The following is a 23,698-nucleotide window of genomic DNA, read 5'->3' as shown; positions in this document are numbered from 1 at the left end:
ACATGGTGCGTCCCAATTCGCATGTATACTATCCGTCCTAAATAGCATTCGGAAATAGAATTAGTACATCCCAAATCGTAGTATGTTGAAATGAGTGTTCCAAAGATACCCGGATGGTCTACTAAGTCCGGTCAGAATCCGAAGTGCAGATCGATAATGGCTAATACTGCCCACAACCCATCGCGCGTTGGACGAGGATTCGGTTAGAACTACAAACACGAGTGAAAAGTGTTAAAAAACTACAGACATGGAGGACGCGCGAGTCCGGCGGTTATGTAGAGAGGTTTAGATAAAGGGGTTTGAGTGATTAATTATCAGTATCTAACCAGACGAAAAAGTATTTATTCAATGTTGTCTACATTATATTGCATCTGCAGATGCATTGTGAACTTTTGTAAAGATACGTTTAGCCATTAACTTTAATATATTCAAATTGCAAACACATGAAGGAGAGTCTCCGCATGAAAGACCCACGACTGGCAGATGAACGTGCAACTACATTTCTCTCTGAAGCGGTGGGAAATTAAATTAGATTGAAAGGAGGATTTTAACAAGATGATTGACAGGGCAGTTTACGGTGACAGGATGCACACGACAGATCTGTCCGTTAAGATGACGAAGTAGTATGTCCCAAAGCTTGCCTACTCTTTTAGTACACACTCAAAAGTATGTGCTTTTTCTTCACAAAAAGAGTACATACTTTTAGGGCGTAGTATAAGTAGGGCGAATTGGGACGCAGCAACAGTGTCACCCATAATCTCATTCCTGGTCTCACAGAATTTATAGACAGCAAAGTCCAAAATATTGTTCATGAGGAGCAGAGCCAGCATTTGCATATTATTTCATCAGGAAAGGCAGTAGCAGGTAGGCTGGATCTCCCAAAAGATAAATGGGTATCACCTCCTTGTCACCCACAATCTTCTTCTCCAGTGCAGGGATATTTCCGGTCTTAAAATATCTATTTAGCTTGGAATTGGCGAAGACACGCGTGTTATGAGCAATCCCTGGCCATTTTATGACGACATCCATAAATCTGTACTTGTAGTCACATACAGCTTGCCCATTCAGGGAATATCTACCCTTACGGTTCAGGTAATCCATTGAGTTGACAGATGGCTGCTTTATTTCGATGTGGACCTCATCTACGGCTCCTGAACACTGAGGCATACCATGAGCACATTCAAATCCGGACACTAGCTCGTGGGCTTCGGGAACAGGTTAGTAATGTATTTCGGACCTAGGTGGACAGAGACGGCACTGAACGTTTGCCTGACAGTAACAGACACAGTCAGACTCGGCCGTGACAATCCGGTTTTTCAAAGTCTCCCCTCATCACTTAATTAAGTAATACAGCGTGCTAGGACTCCAACTGGTGATCTCATATTGGTCTGTTGGCCCTCGATGCAAGGATTTTTGAAAGAAATGATTTATGCCTCGATTTCTAATAAAAATGTGTAAGACATTACGACTTATTTTATTAATATATCTTTACGTTTTTTCATTTAGTGTAGCTTTGATTAATTTAATTTATATTGCTGCAAACTAATGTGTTTGAATTGGACTCTAATATTAACATATTAGAATTTACAGTGTCATTTGCATTATTTCTAAATGTCCTGCTATACAGAATGTGCTTCTAATAGCCTACACTACTGCATTCTCCAAACAAAGATGGTGTCTGTCTGTCTGTCATCTTATAACCAGGCCCAGATGAAATCTTTTTTATTGTGCTTTTTCTGTGCTGACTTTGGGAGAAAATCTGTGTATTTCTATGGAATGGATTTGTATATTGTAATATGTGTTCACTGAATACTTTAAAGTCTGTGGAAATCAGTGGAGCTTTCTGCGGAGTTCTGTCTCTGCAATATGCTTATTACTTCCTAGTCATTTGCTGTAATACGACATCGGCATCACAGGGCGCCAGGCTGTGTAAATGGTCGCAATCTGAATGATCTGGTACAAACCACAACAGGAACACAAAATGACTTACTAGCTAGCTGAAACATTAAACAGCCAAGACATTGCAGACAGTATTGATGAGGAAGGCAAAAGAAAACAGACACCAACGTGGATTAAAAAGTGTTTCAAAACCGTACAAATATTTACCATGAATATAATGTAATATAACTATACGGATTCGAAATGTCATTCTAAAAATTCTATATACATTTACATCTTTTTTACTGTATCTAACTACTGTACATTAATGAGGATCCATGCGTGGTGTAACCCGCGGCTTATTATAAATACCATGGTTAAACCATGGATATATGCAAAAACTAAAGTCATTTTAATAAGGGTAAGAACAAAGTAGAATCCTGAACTTTTAAGCCTCTTTTCTCCTGTGTAATACGTTCTAATGAACTGATGAAATCTCTGTTTGCCTTCAGAAATTCCAAGCTGCGACTGAACTTCAATAATTAAGATACTGATGAAGGAAAAACAGTATTTGTAAAGGAGTCCCAACTCGGTGTACCTGCCGTGAAAATCGTTTATTTTTCAGCCCTATATAAATTGTGTGTTAATTAACATCCCAACTCAAAACCAATGCATATTAATGTGTCTACAGGACAAAATATGCAAATACCATAGCAATTTCATTATTAGAGTATACATTCATTTTAATGATCCGTTCCTACAATCAGTGCAACTGCTCTCAGTCTGGATAGTCTGGATCACTGCCATCATGTGGCACGTCAACTTTTCATTTATTATTTAGAAAGGACAGACGGCCATGGAAGCGTGTAGGTCACCACAGTGTATGTTTAAATAACTAAATATACAGGGTTACTTGCTTGCTATTGGCCAAAGTGTATCCATCTATACATTACTCTTTGCACATAACATTTTATACAGTGACAAGCAGGGCTTGACATTAACTTTTTTCGCTCATCAGCCACTGTGGCTAGTGGCTTTCCAAAGCTACTAGCCACTCAGCATTTTCACTGGCCACGATACCATGGGGAAAAACTGCCATATAGATATTTTTTATATTATCTCATAATTTGGCTGCAGGTATATTAGGCTGCTGTCACTTTAAGACCTGACGCACAGATCCATTATACTATTACACGCATGTTTTCTTTCTCAACTGATTACGTTCACTTAAAACATGAGTTTGGGGATGAGTAAAATTATGCAGAATACGCGCAATCCCACGCCGAAATTCAAGCCCTGTAACACCAAGAATATTCATCCAGAGCAAATGAAACGAGTGAGTGAGAGGAGGCGGGTTTGTGTGTAACTCGCTGTCAGAGAGATGAGAGAGAGAGAAAGAGCAGCTGGTGTCGTGTATCTATTCTGTGGAAATGAGTATTGGAAGCGTTGGCAACGCTTTAGATTACAGCCCGGAAAGTGCTGCGTAATTAAGACGAATTTACAAACACCTATCATTTCACTTCAGAAGACATTGATCCATCCATTGGGGTCGCATGGATCTGTAATCGTAATCTGAAGAAGGAAAGTCGTATACATCTTGGATGGCATGAGGGTAAAAGATGAGTAAATGTGAGGAAGTATTTCTGGGTGCACTGCATTTTCTTTTAATACAGAATACAGAATAGCAAGAGACATGATTTCTTCTTCAGATTCATCAATGGAAAGAAAGAAAAAGAAGAAGAGGAACAAAAGAAGCCAAGCGAGAGAAAAAAGGGAGGACAAAACGTGCTACTTTCTGTCACGACTTAAGCATTTGAAATGAATTGTTGATTAAAAAAAGCAAAAGAAGTGTTGTAAATCTGTTTTGAATTAAGTTGTTTTTCAAATAAAGGTTTCCGAGTCAGTGATATAAGATTGTGTAAGTATTTTTTATTGTACTTACCCTGTAGATACATGGAACAAGAGGGTAACAAGTAGCATGAAACAATATCTTTCCCCAATATTTAAGCAAAAGTTGCAATAGTTTTAGTTTTCAGTGCACTTTTGTTAAAAAGATTACTGTATAAATGCATAGATATGTATTTTTCAAGCCTATATAGTATGTATTCATACACCATTATTACAAAAAGGTATGCAGTGTTCTCGCTAAATTGCTCCCAAATGTAAGATTGTTGTATCATAATAGTAGAATAAGTACCCATTAGTTCTATAATACTTACAGTATAAATATGTTTTGTTGTTACCCCTATATAACCAAAACTTTACATATTGTTCCCTTATACTTACATGCAAGTACTTTATAGATACACTATAATTACAGAAAGTTACGCTGTACAATCGCTTTAATTACGCAGCACTTTCCGGGCTGTGATCTAAAGCGTAACCAAAGCGTTTCAGATACATATCGATATCACTTCATTGCACTTGGTATATTATTTCAGATGCCTTTTTAAAAGAGTACAATTGAAAAATATATATTTAAAATTTAACCCATCAAAGTGGCTAGTAGGAGAGACTGTGTTACACACCACTGCTGAAATGTCAAGCCCTGGTGACGTGTGAAGGGAAAATATGGTAACCCATACTCAGAATTTGTCCTCTACATTTAACCCATTCAAGTTAGTGCGCACACATCAGGAGCAGTGAACACACACATACTGCAAACCATGAACACACACACACCCAGAGCAATGGGCAGCCATTCACTGTGGTGCCCGGGGAGCGATTGGGGGGTTAAGTGCCTTGTTCAAGGACACCTCAGTCATTGAGAATCGAACCTGCAACCTTCAGGTTACCAGTCTGACTCTAATAAATAATAAACTGCCTACAAATATTTGTGCAAATGGCCTTCCTCACATATCAGCACTCATGGAAGGATGATCATTGTACATCTCTGACATCAACATTTTTTGCTAAAACTTTTCCTTTCCAACTTTGTCTTCCATGAGCATGAGGGCAATTTGCACATATTCAGTATATCAAAAAATAATTTGCAATGGCCTGTCTATTGTGCATCAACATTAATCAAACAACAATAGAAAAAAAGAGAACCAGGGAAAATATTAAGAAAGATACTTTTAATCTGCAAGGAGGCATTAAGTGTATCAAAGGTTACAGTAAAGAAACAAATAATCTCACAAAAATTTCTCTTTCAAATAAATGCTGTTCTTTTTAACTCGTTTTACACCGTTTACAGAAAAACGAAGCAGCACAACTATTTTTAACATTAATAATCATAAATGTTTCTTGAGCAGTAAATCATCATATTAGAATGATTTCTGAAGGATCCTGTGACAGTAATGGAGTAATGATGCTGAAAATTCAGATTTGATCACAGTTTAAAATATATTGCAATAGAAAACAGTTATTTTCACAATAATATTTCACAATATAATGTTTTTACCATATTTTTGATTAAATAAATGCAGCCTTGGTGAGCATAAGAGACTTCTTTCAAAATATCTCCTCTATAATTAGAATGTTAGAATCTTTCTATCGAATAATAAACAGTAAAAAAAACTACACCAGTAATTTATGTAGTGTTGTTAAACATTTGATTACCTGAATACTTCTTACTGCTATTAGATACCTAAAGCACTGTTTGATTGATGTGTATCTTGGTTCTACTGTTGTTATTTGTTCTATTCCTTGTAATTCCTGTTCCTGTACTTAACTGTATCACTGTTATCAACAACTGATATTTTGATGTAACAACTCTAGTTGAGATGATCCGTCACTGTCTCACGAGTCCTCAAAATTGCTGGGTTAGAGAGGTCAGTTCACAACTCAGAGCATTTCACTCTTCACTGAAGAGGGAGACGGAAATACAGATGGGAGAGAGAGAAATACAAGCTTGGGAAAAAGGAGGGAGGCCGAGAATGAGGGGGAGGAATTTGTGGGAATGAAATATTGAGACATGGATGGAAGGACTTGCCAAGGACAAACTCATTTCACCCATTATCATCAGCGGGGAGACGGCAGACACTCGCCATCGTGGCTAAAAATTACCTTCGCCACCTCGCCGCTCGCAACACCACAGCGAGAGAGAGAGAGAGAGAGAGAGAGAGAGAGAGACAAATGAAAATAATAGAAAGGGATGGAGAGGAATGGATAAAATAACAAAGCATGGGGATCATGGGAGTGGAAAGAGGCTGTTTTGAGATGTTGCCATATTGCACTACTGGAACAGAGCAGACATGCTCTTTATCATTTCCGACTGAGTGGGTTCACACACACTGATCTGTGCTTTCACATCCGCTGAGCATCTAAATGAGGCATGGAAGGAGTGAAAAAGGGGACGCTCGAGCACTCTTCCATCGAATGGTTAATCTTTGATGTGTCCTGTCATTTGACGTTGAGAGTGCACCAATGTACACTTGACAGACCGTTATGTCGCAGAGAGCTCAGGTTCTCGTGGTTTTGACACACACACACACACACACACACACACACACGGGAGCGTCGCCTGAGGCCTCTTCCTTGGTTCACTAGGTGCTCAGTGAGGAAGCAAATTCACAAATTCACATCTGTGCCCGTGGTTATGACCACGTAAGCCTGTCGCATCCTGAAGGCAAGATCTGCCTGCAACCATTAACCAGTTAAAGCCCCGTCTTAAAATCCATGGAAATCACATGCCGTCACATTTTGTTGACATCCAGGCTCAACGATCATTGCGAGAAACTGCCCGTTCTTTTCCACACATCTCATTTCGCGAGTATTTTCATTTTGTACGTTTATTTTATTGTTGCTTGGGGCAAATAAGAATAAGCACAGGAAGGGAGGCTATTGCTGTCGCTTCTCTCCAAAGTTGCACAGTATTACCGTTGAAGCTTCTAGCTGAACGAGATTGGTTTTTCATTCGAATAAGTGTTGTTGAAGGACATTTTCAGAATGAGACCTCCACTTTACAATTTAATAAGGAAAACAGGATGGTTTTGCACAGAAACCACTACACTTACATGCAAAATGTTGGTACAATAACAGCTATGCATATATCAAAATGCAAGGCATATATCAAAAAGGGGCAGCAAGCCCCTTTCACACAGCGCGATGATCCCGGGAAATTGCCAGAACGCCTTCTGTGTGAACGCAAACACGACCCGGGATTGATGCCGGCATCGATGCCGGGTTGGGGACCTAGTAACATTGCCGTGTTTAGTCCCGGAACGCGCGCTGTGTGAACAAAAGCCGTAACAATGCCGTGTCGTAGTGATGACGCTGAAGCCGGGATCGCTCGCCAGCTGTGAAACGGTACGTAATGTGCAAGTTTATGATCGAATCAGAGAAAAAAATGCACAAGCATGGTTTCTCGAGAGTGAAATCGCAGCTCATAAGCAAACTGAAGACGCTGCTGAGACATTACAAGTCACATTGATGTCACGTGTCTTTTTAAGGGATTTTTACGGGTTGTGTGTGAACGCACTCTCTGATTCCGGAAAATCACTGGCAGTGTGAATGAACCAAAATCAAACGAACCCGGGTCAAATCCCGGGTCACTTTATCCATGTATTTTCTGGAATCTCTGTGTGAAAGGGGCTTATGTTTAAAGGAATATTTATCGACACGGTATTATATCGTCACCTTCTTATATAAGTCACACTCTTGACATAGGCCATTTTACTACAGGGGTAGAATTGCATGATCTGTTCAATTGACAAGTCCAGTTCTGATCTGTCTTATAGGGTTAACATAAGCATTAAATGGATCATAGTTCACTGTACATTTCCGGACACTTTCTCCTCAGACCTTTTGTTGGAACTAAACTACAAAAACAGCTCATAGCAAAGTTTCACTTACATCAGTGGAGAAATATGCTTTATGAGTGTAGATTGTGTCATTACAGCATCTACTAGCAGTATAATTAACCTGGTTAATTATATACGGACAGAGAGAAGATAGAATATGGCAATATAAACCTAAATTATGACGGTTTTAGAAATAAAATACCCTTGACTGACATTGTAATTGGACCTCAAGGGAAAAATTTAATTATTTGAGGCCATTAATTTGTGTAATGTATTGTGATCGTGAACCTCTAACATGGGAAGAGCTCAGCTTGTCTGTTCCTCTCTGTATCTCTGTTTCCTGCGTCATCTTTGACTGACTTACATAATGATAGGTGTTATTTCAACCCAACGTTAAGGGTCAGATAAGAGTTTCAAATAAGTCCTGTCATATCGCTGACCTTAAAGGGGTGGTATAATGTCCTTTTCACAAGATGTAAAATAAGTCTTTGATGTCCCCAGAGTGTGTATGTGAAGTTTTAGCTCAAAATACCCCACAGATATTTTTATATAGCATGTTAAAGTTGTCCATTTTTGAGTGTGAGCAAAAACGCACCGTTTTTGTGTCTGTTCCTTTAAATGCAAATGAGCTGCTGCTCCCGGCACAGGGGGGTGGAGCTTCAACAGCTTGTGTCCTTTTACCTCACACAGACGTGCACTGAAAATTTCTAAACCTTTAGCCTTTTTATGTTCAAACCGGAGTCAGACAAAGATGGAGAGACTCAACAAGAAGAGACAACATGTAGACAAACTTTCTGAATGGTTAGTTGGTGAATTTATGTAGATTATGTGTAGTTATCTTCTAGTCATTGATTAGCATATTCTGTCTTGATAATCTATAAATCACGTTCCCGGGGGCGGGGTTTATGTAAATTTTAGAGTTAGTGATGTCACTAACCCGGGAGGAAGCTCCTGTAGTTCCTACCAGCCGTTTGTTGTAGTCCTTAAAAAGCAATTTCTTTAAAATAAAATATCTCCCTTTGCTTTGAACTTTGAGGTTTGTAACTTTGCAGATGTTGTTTATGCTCAAACAGCAACATTACACACTAACTAAAGTTAAAAAAGTGAAATCATATTCAACCACCCCTTTAAGGCGAGACCCGGCAGGCAAAAACATCAGGGTTTTTTTACTGGTCAATTTTGAGATTTTTGGATATTTGTCTTCAATAACGTCTTCTTTCAGACTTGTGGTGAAGCTCTCTCTCTCCTGTGCAGTGCTGTCGGATCCAAATACGGTCATTTCCTTTTTATCAGCAACCAATCGTGAAAGTAAAAGGGCTGAATGCGCAATCTCATTGGCTGATGATAAATCTTTAAAGCCCGTTTTCTCAAAATGACTTTTCTCTCGTACTCCAAGTCCGAAATCTCCACTTCAGTAGCACCTATATACACCAAACTTTCCAGTCTTGTACCTAGTTATATTACGAAGACATTTACAGAGGGATTTGTAAATACATTATTCCTAGCCTGATTTATATAACATTTTATTCCAAAAAAACATGGCGAAAATCATTTTTTTAAGGCTATTGACAGTATATTCTGATTTACAGGATGACAAAAGTAGATAGCCATAAATCCCTCTGTAATTTAAAAAAAAAAAATTAACCTGGCTTTATCCAATTCTCAGATTTGGATCTGAGTCCAAATCTTAAAATATATGCAAATTAGCGCATATTTAATTAGATATTGCCTAATTTGCATATTTAAACATTAAATTACAGAAAACTTGTAATACATTTTTTTTCTCATCTTAATGTAGGTAATCAACTGGGAAAGTTTCATGGTGATATCTGCTAGTTAAATTTTTTTACCCGATTCACCTGTAGTGTCTCGTCTTAATAAAGGAGTTAATATGGGGTTCGTGGTGAGATGAGATAGAACTGACCTACAGTATATGAAGTGGCGGGAAGAGAAGAGAAGGAGGAGACAAGATGAGATGAAAAGAAGCAAGAAGAGAGACAAGAAGACACAGGAAGAGAAGAAACAAAGGCCATGTTTACACCTGGTATTAAGATTATTAAGTGTTTTGGTCGATCGGATCACAAGTAGACGAGGGAGACACATACCCGTTTACACCTGATGTTTTAATCCGTCTCTTTTGTCCACTTTCGACTGCCTCTGTCCTGAATTCTTTGAGGGGAGGGTCTATGGGTGGGTAACTGTATGGACTTTTTCAGATCTTTCGATTTACACATGACTGGAGAAAACTGAAAAACCACAACCAGAAGACCAGCTGAACGCGTGTGTTAGAAATCAGGAATGGTGAGAGAACATTGTGCTTGGTATATTTTTCGTCTTCAAACCAAACTTGGGTCTCCAGCCGACAAAGTTTAAATCCCGTCTGGCTAGTGCGCTTCCCATAATGTTAACGCATTAGTTCAGTAGACGGAGAGTAGGCTTTTTTTTGGCTGTTCGATCACATGAGCGTCTTCTACACTACGAAAGCAATGCGGTCGAATGCGTTTTCCACTACCTCTGGAAGTAGTCGAAAGTGGACAAGCTAAAAACACTTTAGACCCCGTTTACACCTGTCTCTCACCCAAACCCACATCATCAACTACAACACAATACACACACAACATTATCAAACCGAATTTAATAAGAGAAGAACATTTCTGGCAGTGTTTAATCCTAGTGGATTATTTTCTGATCTACTAATGAAACAGATGTACATTTAATCCCAGGTATGAAGCTGAGGGTTTCTTGTTAACCTAGTCCTGCTCTGTGACACACACACACACACACGCCGGTTCTTGATCACAGTGACACACACACACACACACCGAACTACAGGCTGCTCCAGAGGGACTGGCTATGCAATTAGCATTCTGTCCCTTTCCTTTACAAGAAACTGTCTGCTAAATGACAAATGATAATCTAAATTTGAATGAATAAAGAATTTCTCACAGACTGTTTTAATGGAGGCAATATTCCTCTGAGCTCGTCCAGCAGAGACCAATGCACAAGAGTTAATTGCTGTATATGCCAATGGAACCCAGTGTGAAGGTGAGAGAAAAACAATAGAAGAACACACTTCACTAATTCAAAGATCTCACAGCAGGGTTCAACTAAAGTCTGCAAGGTTTGAGGAATGAAATGTTTATTAAATATTCAAAGATTTGAGCAATTAAAAGCAAATGCTATAATACTTTATCGTATACCATTTACTTTCTTTGTTTAACAGTTCAATCAATAACATATAAGACAGAACTGTTAAACGGAGACGGAGAATGGGAGCGCTGTTTGGTCAGGCGCTGGCGTTCTCAGCATTGTCAAAATAAAAGTCCCGGCCAAACACAAAAAACAGTATTTAAAAATGGCCAAATATCAGTCGATATGTCAGCCTTAGCAATATATCGGTCAAAGTACGTTACTTTAAATATTACCAGGTCTTTCCCTTTACTAAAAAAAATACATAAATATAACACCATTTCAATTCTATGCAAAGCATGCTGGGAAATCCACTGCCCAATTTTCAAATTAAAGTCAATTTCATTGTTATCACATTTTTTTTTTTAAATCAATTAACAGACATTTCAAGTTATTGTAATGATCAACATTATTATGTCAACATACCTCAACAGACCAAAATAATATTTGCAACATAAAATGTTTAATTAAATCAATAAATTATCATTTTTCGAAATGCAACCATGCACTTAAGTTGGGGTAATAATCCCCCGAATTACTTTTACAGTGTGTCTTTCTCACTTTCTCTCTCTACTTCACCGTAGCCTTGGCACTCAGCGCTGGCATTACGATCTCGGCGCCAGCTGGTGTGTGTGGGTTTTGATTCCCTGTGTGGAGCTTTTGTGTTAAAGGAACATCATGTGTGACATCAGCGCAGTAAAAGCACAGCCCTGATGAAACCTGTTCTGACTGCACCTGAGCCTGGGGCTGGAGAAGTCCCAGTCTGACCAGACCAGCGCACTCATACGGAACATGTTAAGAGATTTTCTGCCATCACAAATTACGGGCTGTTATTTTCTGGCTACAGAACCAGCGGACATCAGACCCACTTTGCACAATTAAAACCATGATTGTATTGATTTTTATTTCAAGGTGCACCAATGGCTTTTCTGTCTGTTCCACTGTAAAAACCCATGCACAACAAATGTAAAAAAAAAAAAAAAAGTTATCAGAGTTATCAGTTTATTAAATTGAGTGCACTGAACAAGAATACTCTAAACATGTTGCTAACAAAAGTTGTTTCATTGCACTTATACTCAAGTATGTTTCCAAATTGAGTCATCCGAACACACAATTTTACGTTGAACAATGTTTTGCAAGTTCCCAGCATGCATTGGAGCTTGAAATAATTATGTGGTGACTATTATTAAAACGTTTTTTACAGGCTTAATTTATGCTGCCGTTACTGTTGACGTCAGATTTCATATTTTTTACTGAATTAACATTTTTGAGATTGAAACTTTGGGATTTCGTATATTTTGTCATGTCATGAAGTGGGCTTTGAAAATCAAACAAGATGAAAGAATGAGGTTTGTAGCTCCTTGCATTGCTAAATACTAAACCATCTTAAGTTGCCTTAAGAATTTACAAAAGATTCCAAGTTTTCAGGTGTTAGTTGAGTTAACTTACCAAGTTGACTGTAATATGTTGCCTTATTTTTTTTAAGTTAGGTCAACTTTCTAAAGTACCGATATGAGACTGATATTGGACTTCATACTGACGCTTATCAGCAATGCGTTTTTGTTCAGTAGCTTTGTCAAAATGCAATAACACACACGCTCTAACTAACCAATCAAAACTGACATTTTTTTAAAGGAGTCCGCCGCATTTCCCAACTATTCATAATTTTTTACTGTTGAATTTTAGTAAAATGCTTCAGAGTTCACAAAATTAAGCAAAGACCTACATCACTGAACAATCCTGCCATAAATGTTCCATCAAATTAGCATTCCGCAGATAATCGGACAGGTAGTGTTTCATCACCAAGGTGCAAAAATGCTAGCGTGATCGTGGCATCATTTTACGCATTGTAAGATGGTTGCAAAGCCGTCATTTACACGAGACAAGAAACTTGTCATTAAAGTAAAGTGAGGTATATAATCTGTCATTAGACTATAATTATCTCGTCCTGCAGTTTGTGCAGCTGTCATCCGTGTGCAGCTAAATGTATTCTCTCAGTTCAGAGAATTACTGCATTTATTATTCAGCCACAGCCAACATCATACCGCATTATCACCCCAATCAAGACCACATTTATCAGTGGGAGGCTGAACACAATATAAATGCCACCGCACTTCCACGCGGTCACATATGCACACACACACACACACACACACACACACACACACACACACACACACAACGTTAAGCACATGTATGGATATATGCGTGCCGATGGTTTCGGCTCTTCTGAGAGCGTGTGATACGTGAGAGAGACTCACTGTCGGGCAGCCGCCATCATGCTGGTCCTCCAGGAATCCAATTCTGCAGAGCGCCTTATCGTTCTTCAGCCAGTACTCCGACGAATCCAGAACACTGTTACTGCACAAAACCTGACACAAACACATACTTTTATCAGACTGAGGCACAACACTTCAAAACTTACAGCCACATCCATTTTTACATTCACCTTTTTGAAAATGCCATGCATACATTTTGTGATGTATGTGTGATTGGATTTTATCAAGAAAGATCACTGATGTCACGATCACACACTTCATGTCAGCGTATCGTGTTTTGCCACTGTCACCTCTGGTTGCTTAGTTGGGTACACTTAATATTCAACAATATTATTGATCTGACTGCATTGACACCAGTGTATGAGAACTGAACTGAGCTGGATGATGACTTTTTTTTTGGCAGAACTGCTTTAGATGAAATAAACGAACTGAATAATTGATGATCTTTACAACGGAACTGAATCAACACTGAACTGACTTCAATGGGTAATTTTCCTGTTATCTCTGTAAAGCTGCTTTGAAACTATCTGTTTGGTATAAAACGCTATATAAATAAAGGTGACTTGATCTGGAAATGTCTTTTGCATGTATTAGGTTTTGCATGTATTAGTTTTATGTTGAGGTTTTGCACATTTTTGGATTCTGTTTTCTTTTAAATTCATACCTAACTGGACTAGAAGTGGCATAAAAATAAATAAAAAAAGTCAGTCAATTAAATCAATTAAAACATATTAATAAAAAAAATGGGTCAAATTGACAAATAAACATTAAAAACAGTTTATTTAATTTTTCAAGCTGACATGTAGTTGTAAGCATGTTTAAAATGTTAGTTAAATGTAATAATAAAACACTTTAATAACTCATTTTAAATTGCATAAAAAAAAAAAAAAGCAGTGGTCAATTGATTTTCTTAATCCATTTGCCAAATGCATTTCTTTATCTTTGTGTCACATGCTTTTGTTGATCCATGTGTCAATTGTGTTAAGAAATGCCATTGGACAGTTCACACACATCAAATGAACTGAATTTAAAGACGTGCCTTCTTGATGGGCACCAGCTAAGACAAATGGTGATATTATTTATCGAAATATTTTACTAAAATTTTAAACATGTTTTAAATATTAAAATAAATAATAAAGAAATGCATTCGTTCATTTGAAAAAGTGGGATTTTTCATTTAAAAATGACTGAACTATTGATTTCTTGATTTTATTTTTAAGTGGCACAACCAGTCCTCGTTTTTCCTGCATTTTGTGTATTTAGTCCTATTCACTGATCGGATCACTGATAAAACATTAAGCACAATGGTGCCATACTGTCCAAATTCCCCATATATTGTACAATGCCGAATGTCACATGAATAAAACATCGCATCTGCTTATCAGAGAAAGTGTTAACAGCATTATGTTAACAGCAGATCACTCAGATCATTAGGATCATATCAGCTAGAAATACCAAGGGTTCACTCTAAGCATGGCGAGTCCGCTTTTAGCTATTATGCCAGCCGCAGCTGGAACCAGCTTCCAGAGGAGATCAGATGTGCTCCTACTGTAGTCACATTCAAATCCAGACTCAAAACACATCTGTTTAGCTATGCATTTACTGAATGAGCACTGTGCCAATGTTCGTCCGACTGTTTGTACTGTATTTTATTTTGTATTCTTCTAAACTATGTAAAGCACTTTGAATTGCCATTGTGTATGAAATGTGCTATATAAATAAACTTGCCTTGCCTTGCCTAAACTGTTTTAACTATTCTTATTTCTTTTTATTATTTTAATTTCTTCTATGTAAAGCACTTTGAATTGCCATTGTGTATGAAATGTGCTATATAAATAAACTTGCCTTGCCTTGCCATTATGAACTGATGGAGATATATATTTACTTTTAAAGTAAGCAGCTAACCTAGCCAGTTATTTTTATTGTCGACGCTTTATTTCATTTTAATATCTGAATGTTAGTGAGAAGGAGGAAAACAAAAACTTTTAGATATCAATCTGCATATGCGATGGACATCAGTTATGCTCATCTTTTTTGTTGCTCCTTTGAAGCCATCCTGAATAAAACAGCTAAATATTTAAAGGCAGGGTAGGTAGGATTTATTAAAAATTAAAGATCCAAATTTGTTAAAACTTTCTATATATATCAATACATAATTAAAATGGAAGAACTCTGAAAAAAAGAGTATAAAAATCAAGTGACTCTAGACCGTTTAATCTGTATTAAACACAGCTCATTATTTCGATTCGGGACGAATCAAAGGATTGGCTTAGGCGACTGTCACTCTCTCGCAACCATGGCAACCACCCTTTTGCCACACAGCACCTACCCACTTGCGCGCGACCGTTTGATTTGAGGAGTGCGAGAGGCACGGAACCTGATCACACCTCCGTCCAGTAGATGGCGGTAATGCACTATGTTTGCAAGCTGCCAATAAAATCTATCGAAGAAGAAGAAGAAGGCACTGAACCTAGGAATACCAAAACAATGGCAGAGAAAGAGCAATCTAAATTTACAGTACCGGCATATGCAGTTAGTGAAGGCAAACCAGGCAAAAAAATGCCCCTTCCCCTCCGCTTGTCTCAGGTAAATAATGCGTCCTCTAGCTCAGCGGTCGGAGTCGCGCGTTCATGTGTTTTGGGGGCGTGGCTTTGGAAGAAGCACAGAAATGAGGGGGTGGAGTGAATGGAAATAATGAGATGTCTTTAAAACAGTCGTGAGAGGTCTACAGACACTCGATTTTGATACTTTCTTTTTCAGAGTACTTACATTTTAATTATGTATTGATATGTACATAAAGTTTAAACAAATTTGAAAAATAAAATTTTTAGACCATTTCTACCTACCCTGCCTTTAACAAAGCATATACACAAAACTTGGGATGCGCATAATCTCCATACAGCGCATATTACTTTAATACGAGCTGAATTGTTGCAATACACATAAGCACAAATTTAATATCTTTTCAGTTTCTCAGACTTAAATCATTTTTCCTCAATCAAATATTCAGCACACAAGCATCTCGTTCTAACCAATCCGGCCCACGGCAAGCAAGCACCCGCTGACTTCACCACGTCTGTGGCGATTGGTCATTTTTTTAAATTATAATTTACATATGAATATTTAATATGGCCTTCATGCTGTCACTGGTGTGTAACATACCAGCTTTACAGACAAGTAACCACGTCATTAATTAACTATTATGGATTATTAATGAAAGGTTAAGTGTGTGTCACTTCAGTGAACCGTGCTGCTTAATACCGCCTAACGCCAATGTATATGTGCAGGTCATGTGTTCAACTTATACTTCATTAAAGCACAAACAGTAGTAAGGTAAATGTTTGCTATTACATAAATAAATATAGACCTGTAATTGAATTACCACTACTACTGGTATGTTAAACAAACACAAACCCTCTCTGTTAGTGTGTGACCTTCAGTTTGAGTCATTATCAGTGTGGCTAAGTAAGCATTGATTATCTCAGTGTGTATTTAAGGAGTAAACACATATCCCTGTGTGTGTGTGTGACAGTGCATGTGTTTACTTTGTTTAATTCGAGTTTGTGGGTGTTTGTATCTGTGTTTTTATGTGTGTGCTCATGTGTGTGTTTTCTCTGCCCTTGCTGTGTGTGCCATCTGTACCCACTGTTTTCCTGGCAGAGATGACCATATGACAGAGTCGCTGGGACAGTTGCGTCATGGTTCACCGTGGTTAAACTACCGCCAGAGCTAATATGCCGTTACATGAAAGATAACCTTCGGCAGATGGGTCATCATTAGCACACATGGGATAAGTGCGCAAGAGATTAATGTGCATTTATTTCATTTAGAAATGGAGAAGTTATTCGATCTGCTGGCCAAATTAAATGACCTCTCACAGCAATCCTTCCTCGTAGTTACGCAGTCTGTTTCGTACAGAAAGCCAAACACTCACAAAAGTGTGATAAAGCTGAATGTTTTTTTCAGTATTGTTTTCTTCTTCAGTAAGTTGATTCAAGTAACAAGCGCAATCAAGGCGAAGCCCAAAAGAAATCTTTACTGTGACCAAACAACTTTGTTTCATTATGATTTCATTAAGTATAATTTATTATTATATTATTAGTATTATGTATATGTACTAATAACAATAATACCATAATAATAAAATAATTAATAATAACGAATAACAATTACACTACAATAATAAAATCAAAATATGCATTTAACTAACATACTGTCAATACTACTGTTAATACCATTAATTATTATTATATTAATACCAATAATAACATAATAATGCTCATTACTTCTACTATACTACTACTACTAAAAATAATAATATATATTTAGCACACTACACGAATAAAACAAAATATTCATTATTTAATTATAATAGTTATAATTATTATTATTTAATAATGCATATTATCTATCTATCTATCTATCTATCTATCTATCTATCTATCTATCTATCTATCTATCTATCTATCTATCTATCTATCTATCTATCTATCTATCTATCTATCTACTGTATCTATCTATCTATCTATCTATCTATCTATCTATCTATCTATCTATCTATCTATCTATCTATCTACTGTATCTATCTATCTATCTATCTATCTATCTATCTATCTATCTATCTATCTATCTATCTATCTATCTATCTATCTATCTATCTATCTACTGTATCTATCTATCTATCTATCTATCTATCTATCTATCTACTGTATCTATCTATCTATCTATCTATCTATCTATCTATCTATCTATCTATCTATCTATCTATCTATCTATCTATCTATCTATCTATCTATCTATCTATCTATCTATCTATCTACTGTATCTATCTATCTATCTATCTATCTATCTATCTATCTATCTATCTATCTATCTATCTATGTCAAAAAAAAAACTTTTGCAATCAATACATACACCTTTTTGAAAATGCATTTTATGCAAATGCAAATAATAAAATGATAGTGGAGATTGGAACACTTAAAAGTAAAAATAAGCTGTATCAGTATCAGTCATAAAGAATAATAATATATTAACAATATAAACAGGGTGCCGACCCCTGTGCTCATCAATAATAGGGCTGAAACGATTAGTCGACATTGTCGACAACGTCGACAATAAAAAATTGTCGACAAATATCTTTGTTGTCGAGTAGTCGTCTGATCCCACGTGACCTGATGTAAGGGCCTGCAATATCGCGATTTGACCGCTACGGCGCTGTAGCGCTAGAGTGTAATGCAGCCGTTACAAATGCTATTGTGGTAGAAGAAAACACAGCGCGAATTATGACGGAGTGCAAACAAATACGAACTAGTAAGGTGTGTAAAGTTTCACAAAACTGCAAACCAAGAATGCTGTCGTATGCAATACATGCAAGGCGGAACTTGCTTTTCACGGGAGCACAACATGCATGTTAAAACACTTAAAGAGGAAAAACCCGGCACGAGACGAGCCGGTGAGAGGTGAATATTCTCCAGCTGAAGCTAAATAACTAGCAGTAAATCTCTTTTTAGAGAATGCAATACTACTAATAATAGCAATAATATTAACACTAGTAATATAATAATGTGATGATTCATTTTTGCATAGAATAAAGCTTGATCGAGCTTAGGAGTCAGGGCTGTTTTTATTATTGTAGCTCTATTAGGTAACGTTATTACAGTCTTATCCCTTGCCTGTATTTTGTTACATATTCATGAAGACTTACAAAAGGAGATGTTATGAAGAATATCATGTCAGTTAATTTTTTATACTGTAAATTAAAAGGTGAATGAGAATGTCTCTGTCAGCTCAGCTCAATTGTCATATCAATTTAAATAAAATAAAAAGATTCTTATAATAATTGTTTGCAGTTTAAGTGTGTCTGTAATGCAGCTGATATTTTTTATTTTTTATTTTTTTCTATTGAGAACAGAATATTTAAACAATGCTTAGAGAGCATTTGTGTGTGATTTGAGTTGGACAGAAATCTGAAAACTTAAAGAGAATGACCTGTTTAGTTGCTCAAAGTTCATTAAAACAACCATTTCAAAAGCTGAAGTGATTTTCTTTTTTTATATTATAGTTAGAATATGTATAACTCCGTGTTTTAACTAATTGAAAAGGCTGAATAATCGTTCCAAACGTACTGATTAGTCGGCGAAATAATCGATGAATAGTCGATTAATCGTTCTAATAATCGTTAGATTAATCGATTATCAAAATAATCGTTTGTTGCAGCCCTAATCAATAATGACCAGTCCCACTTAATCTCATAACAGCTCCCACGACAGCTACAAAAATGATTAGTGCATTGTCACGCTGTTGTAACTTCCTCTTCTCCTGATCCTGGATCTGCTCCCACAGGGAACACTTTCCTTTAGCACCAACCCACTAATAAAGCGCCTGGCTGAATGAGACAAAGTTAAAAGAGCTAGAAGACAAGGGAGATATTGGGCTAATCACGCAGCTTGTTCTGTCACACTCTCAGTCTCTCTCGCACTGGCAGAACATCAGCTAATGTAACCTGACTTGTAGTGCAGCTGCCTACAGAGTAAAAAGCGCTGATGGCAAAAAGCCAAAGTCCCTGTTCCCTGGACAAGTGGAAGCAGTCAGCCAATGAGCACGGCTTCGTGTTAATCACACTGTGATTGGAGCATGCGATTCTTGCAAGTGTTCAAGAACAAGAGCTCACCTGGTGAGTATGGTGTGGTGCCTTGGGCCAAAACCTTCTGCACGCCAACTAAACAGCTTTCACACTGATGGAAGTGTTTGCGCTCATGTACTTGCATTAGTGTATGTTTCAGGTTTTAACACTGGCATGATGTGACACACACACACACACACACACACACACACCTTCTTGCAGGCGGAGACAGAGGACCCAAGGGTGCTGTCAGGTTTGACTTCCCGTGTGTCCGCGGACTCCGACCCCTCAAACATGGCAGATGATTGGAAATTACTGTGGAAAAAGAGAGAGACAACAACTGAATCCACAATCACTTCAATATAGTGCAACAGTGTCCATCCACTTTCTCTGTGGTGTTGCTTCTGGAAGAATTTTTCCAATAGGGATTTAATAATATGAAGGTGAATCACAACATTACAAACTTTGATTTGAAGCAAAAAAGTATTTGAAAATCAGACAAACAGACAAAAAGTACAAGACAAGTTTTAGGGAGAGAAAGAACTACAATCCCATGAAGCATTGCAAATGACATGATTGAATTAAAACCGATGGAGGAATAAAACTAATTGTTTAAAGTTGTGAATTTATAGAAACAATATATTTGTTAGGCTTATTGCAAAAGATGCATAAATAAACAAATATTTATGTATTTTGACAGCACCGACTCTAAGTCATTTGCAGTGCTTCATGGGAGTGGGCGGAGCTTTAGAGCTCTGTTGGCTCTCTGATTTGTGGAATTTTCTGTACTGCATCATGGGTAATGTAGTCTTTCAACAGGAATTCAGCTGTTAAATACAATTATTTTAAAAATAAGTTGACGGGTTGCTTCAACAAAAGCATAAACTACAGATTAACAGCCTGATAACTCACAGTAGGTCTGTCTTTAAAGGTGCAGTGTGTACATTTTAGCGGCATCTAGTGGTGAGGTTGCGAAATGCAACCAACAGAGGTTACGATGGCGGACAGGAAAAGATGTCAGTTAAGCAATGAGGTTTCTTTACAAAGATAAATTTAGAAATTTTGTTTACTATCAGTAAAATGATACGTTATTGCGAATATTATTGTTACTTGTTCATCATTGTGTCAGTGTTTTATTCGCTGACTTTAGCTAGCTTCTTTGCATGAAGAACAACATAGAGACGAAACGCGTTTGTCCGCTTAGGGCCACTGTAGAAACATGGTGGCGCAAAATGGCTATTTCAGTGTAAAGGGGCCCCCTCGGTCTATGTAGATAGAAATTGCTCATTAAGGTAATAAAAACATAACAGTTCATTATGTAAGGTCCTTATACACCACTGAAAACATAGTTATGTATATGATATTGCATTTCTGTCAACAGATCCTCCTAAATATTACACAATGCACCTTTAAAGGTTTATAAGTTATTGCTAAAAATCTATTTCTGTATGGAGAACCTGACTCTTGCACTAACCAACTGTCTTATTTGCTTCTTACATTAAGTCTGAAGAAGTGCTAGAATGGGTTAGCAACTTTTAGAAATTGGAAGTTTAGATGTCAGAAATAAAATGAAGCATTTGTAGATAATGGCACAGTGAAAAGAGACAGTGAGAGTGCGAATGGAAAAGAAAATAACATGGACTATTTAATTAAATTTGTTCAGATTAATTGGCTCTGGGGGCACACTGAGTGAGGATGAAACAGTCAATCCTCTGAGGTGACAGAAGTACAGCATTACCCAGATCATAGACTCTTCAGCTCCAGAACATTTCAATCTCAGCTCCTCCATATTCTCCCTCAACACAGCCAAATTAGCCTCTTTTGTTTATATTAGAAATAATATTATAAATATTCATACATTTTCCCTGCAGAACGATCATTAATCGATCTGATCACTACATGAATTAATCATCTCATGTGATCAAAGCCAAGTTGAAAAACACAAATTACATTTGGGAGCCACAGAATTTAAGACCTGTGGCCGGTTGCATAAACATAGCCATTATGTTAAGACAGTGTCTTAAGTTCAAGTATGACCCACTAGCAGTTAATCAGGGGCAAACAGTCTTAGTTTTTGGTATCAAATTAGGCTAACATTTTTATGTAACTGATTTAAAAAAGATATGAACAGTCTTGAAGAAAATAAATTGATGTCTAAGTTGTAAGACTGTCTCAGAGGTTTATGCAACCGGCCCCTGGAATACAGTTTTACTGCATAAAGGTATCTAATAGCTTTAGTGGGGACTTTTACTGTGTTTTTCTGTCCAGTGTATATCAACATACACTTCCATAAGGTTGTGTTTTGTGTCTCCCAGTCGAAATAAAATAATAGGGGGTGAAAATGACACTAAATGAGCCTTGTGCATCAATTTAAAAAAGATACTCTGAAGGTCTTATAGAGGACAAAAATGTCCACGTCAAAAAACTGTCACAAAACTTTGAAGCTTTCGAACACAGATTTAAGTTTGGTCTCATTTTATAGACCCGTGGCTGATTTTTGTTGAAGTAAAAAACAAAAGTTAAAAAAGTAAAACAAAAAAATGTATTACACACATACAAACCACACTCTGACATCCATATGAACACCCCCACACAATTATAGCTGCATTATTTATCCAACTGGCTCTTTAATATGCAGAAGCAGAAAAAAGCAATAAAGTGAGTATTTTCTTAATAGGCCAAACCTGAGAAAATGGCACCATCTGGTAAAAACATTTTTGCTTTGATGGTTTTAATGTGGCCGTGCCAACAGACTGAAATCCTGTTAACAAAGATTGCATCATTGTATAGTTAAATGACCATGGGATTACTTTTTTTTTTAATTGGGACATTTTTTGTCCTTAAGGTATGGAAGGAGTGAAACTATTTTGTGTACCTAGTGTCAAAATAGATTTATTAAAGGAAATGGGGGTGAAATGATAAAATTCCAATAAAAATACACACTCGTGCCAGAATTTATGCAGTTGGCATTAACACAGGCAAAACGGTCAAAAAAACTAAACTGAAAAAAGACAAAAATGTCCATAAGGTCGCACAAGGGTTACATGACGAGCTGTTGGCAATGGCCCGGTTTCACAGACAGGACTTAGATTACTTAATTAGGACATTTAAGTAGCTTTTATAAATATGCATTAGAAAAGAAACCATTACTGATGTGCATCTTGAGACAAACCAATGGCACTGACATAATTTAAGATATATCAGTGCAAGTTGCTTTCAGGTAAAACAGCTCAAACATGCATTTCAGTCTGAGACTAGGTTAAGCCTTGTCTGTGAAACTGGGGGAAAATGAACTAATTGTGAAATGTGAACTAAATGTGAGTCAAAACATGTGAGCTAACTTTATTTTCTATAATAAAATCTTTCAACACTCCATCTAGTGCCTTCTGGAATAGACCGTAAAACATATTAGCGATGTTCAAAAGGACTTTTTACAAAATCAATTACCTCAATGACTAGTCGCCTAATCGGCCTTGAGGAAGCCCTGTGTGTAAGCCGGTTTCAGGGAGCGTTCTTGCGTTCAAAAACAGCTAGACAGAGTGCAACGGACTGGAGGAGAGCACAGACGAGAAGTGTTTTTCAGTGTGTCTGGACTGCATTTAACGTGACATGGTGTGTGACTTAAAACTCAACACTCGTGGAAGGATGCTCAAAAGAACAGCTTGAGATGTGACGTGTGTGACATGACGTCTTTCACATTTCAGAGACTGTATATACCGTGAAAACTGTCTAACGGCTCAAACACAACATGCTGTGAGCATGCTAAAAATGTCAAAATAAGAAAATAAATATAAAACAGTAACTAGGATACCATTGTGACTTATCACTTGTGTGTGTGTTTTTGTTCCTCTTTATTTCATTCCCTTGTTTCTCACCCATGAGAAAAGACTCGTTCGACCCGGGCTTTCGTCAAGGTCATAAAGGTTAGTTAACAAATGACATAAGCTCATTTTTCTTTGTTTAATTCGTTTCTGTCTTGGGATGTC

General features: G+C 37.2%; 1 protein-coding gene across 5 annotated transcripts in view; it reads right to left on the bottom strand.

Moving 5' to 3' along the window:
- sphkap (SPHK1 interactor, AKAP domain containing) overlaps window positions 1–23,698 on the bottom strand; it is a 134,713-nt gene that overhangs the window by 24,827 nt on the left and 86,188 nt on the right. For all 5 annotated transcript variants that reach the window (XM_084409061.1, XM_084409064.1, XM_084409062.1 and 2 more), the window contains 2 exons: window positions 19,925–20,027; window positions 13,073–13,183 (listed from right to left, as the gene is read on the bottom strand). In XM_084409061.1, coding sequence (XP_084265187.1) covers window positions 13,073–13,183; window positions 19,925–20,027 — 214 coding nt within the window. The remainder of the gene's footprint in view (window positions 1–13,072; window positions 13,184–19,924; window positions 20,028–23,698) is intronic.

Source organism: Rutilus rutilus (assembly GCF_951802725.1).
Source record: "Rutilus rutilus genome assembly, chromosome: 5".
Taxonomy (NCBI): Eukaryota; Metazoa; Chordata; class Actinopteri; order Cypriniformes; family Leuciscidae; genus Rutilus; species Rutilus rutilus.
This window is presented reverse-complemented; position numbering and strand designations above follow the sequence as displayed.